Below are 3,612 nucleotides of genomic sequence, written 5' to 3'. Positions count from 1 at the left end.
GTTTATATTGACTTCTGTCATTTCTTAAACGTATAGTATCTGAACTTGAGCTTTGTACATAGTTTATATTTACTTCTGCCATTTCTTAAATGTATAGTATCTGAACTTGAGCTTTCTACATAGTTTATATTGACTTCTGCCATTTCTTAAACGTATAGTATCTGAACTTGAGCTTTGTACGTAGTTTATATTGACTTCTGCCATTTTTTAAACGTATAGTATCTGAACTTGAGCTTTGTACATAGTTTATATTTACTTCTGTCATAGTCTAGATGTATAACTTGTTGATTTGAGTTCCGCATATTGTGCATATACTAATTCATGAAGGATTGACATTACTATCTGTTTATGCTTCGTAGGCCTTACCGATGTTTAAAAATATGTGATTTTCAAAACTGCCTTGAACTATTACCAGACAATATAACTAATATAGTTGCAAGTTATTGAAGTTCATTTAAATTAAGCAATGATTCTTTGATCATACTCACGGTTTGCAACATACATAATAGTAAAAATATCTGTGAAGCTATCAATATAATACTAAACAAAACATACATATGCAAATAATAATAGCATCTACTGATTCGATGAGTCAGTTTGCAGCAGTGATAGTAGTAGCTTCTTCAACAATCGTTAGAAAATATATCACTATATTTGCAAAACAGAAGTATTGTTTAACTGAATTTTGGTATGTCATCAAACTTGATGTACAATATCCCAGTAGCTCTCCATCCACAGGTTTTCAAGTAAAGCTGATTTATCAACTTGCCAAAATGGCAGAAAAGATGCTGATACCAGAAAACTAGACATAGCTATAGTTTTTTGAATATAGCTATAGCTGATGTTAGGAATATAGAAGTAAAAATTCAAACCTCAAATTAAAAGACGAATAGCCGGATTGAGACATAACACTCAGAATAATCTTGATCTATCATAATAAACAGTGGCTCAGCAGCTCTTTTCATTGAGTTCTTCGCTTAGGTATACATTCTCAGCTAAAGCCAACTCCATTGAGCTTAATGCAACACACTTTCTGCAAACATTCACCTTTTGACAAAGTTTTGGCTCAATCAGCAAAAATACTGTCCACCATAAAGTGCAATGTTGCCCACCAAATTTAGGCATAGACGAGCTAAGTAACTTCGTCAAATTTTAACTCCTGCATGTATCAATACTTTTTATAGTCCATCTTGATTTCAAAATGATAAAGTAAGTCTCAATAGTCCTCACTAAAGCTGTATATCAAAAAGAAGTACCCAATCAAACATAGAGAGATTCTCAATGTTTGCATACTCCTACTTCGCTATGAGGCCTCAATCTGTCAATTAATCATAGTTTGCAAATTTCATGAAGGGTTGCCGATTCCTTGGTGGGCAAACATAGTACTATTAGGTCTTGTCTCTAACTTTCTTCCACCATTTTGCCACTGCCTAATCTTTTACCTCCTTGACGCTTTTAATCCCATTTTTAATGAATTTCTCTTCAGGTTACTCATTACATCTATATCCTATGAAGCATGTGGTTTTTCCAATGGCCTACAACTATTTGTTGAGAATATTACTATTGGCAATAGTTGAAAAGAACTTTTAGTTACAATAAAATGATACACTAAGGGAAAGTTGCTCGTTTTACGGTTTTGATTAACTCAAGAACATTCGTCAACATTCACAAAGAGCATATGGCTTTTTTAAGTCACCAATGTAAAACTACAGAGTTACAATGTGTGTTCAAAATGGCTTGAACATCTTAGAGAGAATTGGCTAATATGCCCATAGCCATATAGAAAAATATCCAGTTAGCTCTATTAATCAAATGGCATAAACAAGTCATGTCAGATAACCCCACCCCAAGCCTTCATTATTCATATTTGCCCGATTGAAAGAAATAACCAATAACGTCATAAGACCACAGAAAAGATTTCTCAAAAATATGCTAATGACAGCGCTTTTATGTTTAACACATGATCACAACATAAAAAAACCGTTTAGATCTGTAGTAAGCATAGCAAAGTATCATACCAATTTAGTCGAAAAGTGACAGGATAGAGAACAACTTGTATTCAAGAATAATTACATGATGCATTTCTCATCTAAACACTGAGTTACCGCTAAAAAACAAAATTTGTGTAGAAAAAGATGAAACATACATGTATATCCAGCGTAAAGCTTAGAGATGAAATTCTCACCAATGATAATTTGCAGTGCTCTGAAGTGCTAAATAAAAATTTCCCCAGTCAGTTCTGTAATGATAAGAGAATAAGCAAACTACCACTTCTGACCACTGACAACAGTTCTTTAGAGATAAACTCGAATGGCATTGTCAAACTCACACACAACATCCAAAATATCAAATCTGGCGAACTTGACCAAATAAGAAAGTGTGAACTCCTAACAGACCCTACACTGACAGCTGAATGTTTAGTATATAGGTATATTTCAAGCATCAATAGACAGCGGAGTGTTATTGTGTCAATGAAAGTCAAATATAAATCGACACTTTGACTCACACCATGCCACATTTACAGCGAAATATCCAATGGGGAAACAGTAGAAAGAAGGCCTGCCAGGAACTTCTGTTTAGATTACAAGCTAGCCAGCAGCAGCTCCGTGTATGGGCCCAATGAGGTGCCTTTAATTCCGCTAACTTTGCTGGTTTTTTAACAATTGTGAGGAGCAGGAAGCCTTTTGCGGATGGCGAATATGCCAAATCATTCATGCTAGAAGCGGCTAATGAACTTTCTGATGACTTTAAAGATAAAGACATGACAATAAAGCGGATTAAAAACAAGCATGTGTCAGAGGGAATTGTACATGATCGTGCCATTATCATGGAAAATCAGGTGGAGAAACAACAAATGAACTACATAAATGCAGCAAAATATTCTTCTCTCGCTTTCGACATATCAACAGATATCAGTCATTCATCTCAGTTTAGCATCATCGCGCGGTACATTGCAGGTGATAAACTATGCCAGAAAAGTCTCGCTGTCCTGTCTCTAAAAGGAACAACAAGAGGAGAAGATTTGTTCAAGTCTTTCATGAAGTTTGCAGAAAAAAAATCTACCAATGAAAAAACTCATTTCTGTAAGTACCGATGGTGCTCCCTGCATAGCGAGAAAAAACAGAGGATTATTAACACTTCTTCGGGAGCAAGAGAACAGACCATCCTTAGCATCCACTGCATCCTGCACAAGGAGGCACTTTGCGCACAGACGTGTGACAATCAGCCGGATGAAGTAATGCCACTTATCATTAGGATGGTTAAATTTATTGTTGCCAAGCTTTAAATGATCGCCAGTTTAAACCACTGTTGGATCAAGTTTAGGTTGATTGTCTCAATCTGATTACGCACAGTAATGTTCCTTGGCTACCAAGAAGGGAGGCTTTGCATCTTGCCTAAGTGAAATCTAGACTTTTCTGAAAGTAAAAGATGTCAAGCATCCCGAGCTAGCGGAGACCGAGTGGCTCCTTAAAGGTTTACTTGCAACAAAATTCACATTACAGTTTTTTGGTATCAAAAGGATCACCATGTCTTACTCTGTAGGGTTGTAGGTGCAAAAAATGTGAAAATGTTATTAAAAAGCTCAAAAACGAACAGTTAATCGAAGCCATC

At 35.6% G+C, this 3,612-nt stretch overlaps 1 protein-coding gene across 1 annotated transcript; it reads left to right on the top strand.

Annotated features, from left to right (window-relative positions):
* Window positions 1-2,713: 2,713 nt before the first annotated feature.
* LOC137400782 (uncharacterized) lies at window positions 2,714-3,286 on the top strand. The gene has a single exon (XM_068087119.1). The coding sequence runs from the start codon at window positions 2,714-2,716 to the stop codon at window positions 3,284-3,286; it is 573 nt and encodes a 190-aa protein (XP_067943220.1).
* Window positions 3,287-3,612: the final 326 nt, after the last annotated feature.

The sequence above is a fragment of the Watersipora subatra genome, chromosome 7 (genome assembly GCF_963576615.1).
Source record: "Watersipora subatra chromosome 7, tzWatSuba1.1, whole genome shotgun sequence".
Classification (NCBI taxonomy): Eukaryota; Metazoa; Bryozoa; class Gymnolaemata; order Cheilostomatida; family Watersiporidae; genus Watersipora; species Watersipora subatra.
This window is presented reverse-complemented; position numbering and strand designations above follow the sequence as displayed.

Excerpts from the sequence above, each read along its gene's own strand:
- LOC137400782 (XM_068087119.1), top strand. The coding sequence starts at position 2,714 with ATGCTAGAAGCGGCTAATGAACTTTCTGATGACTTTAAAGATAAAGAC.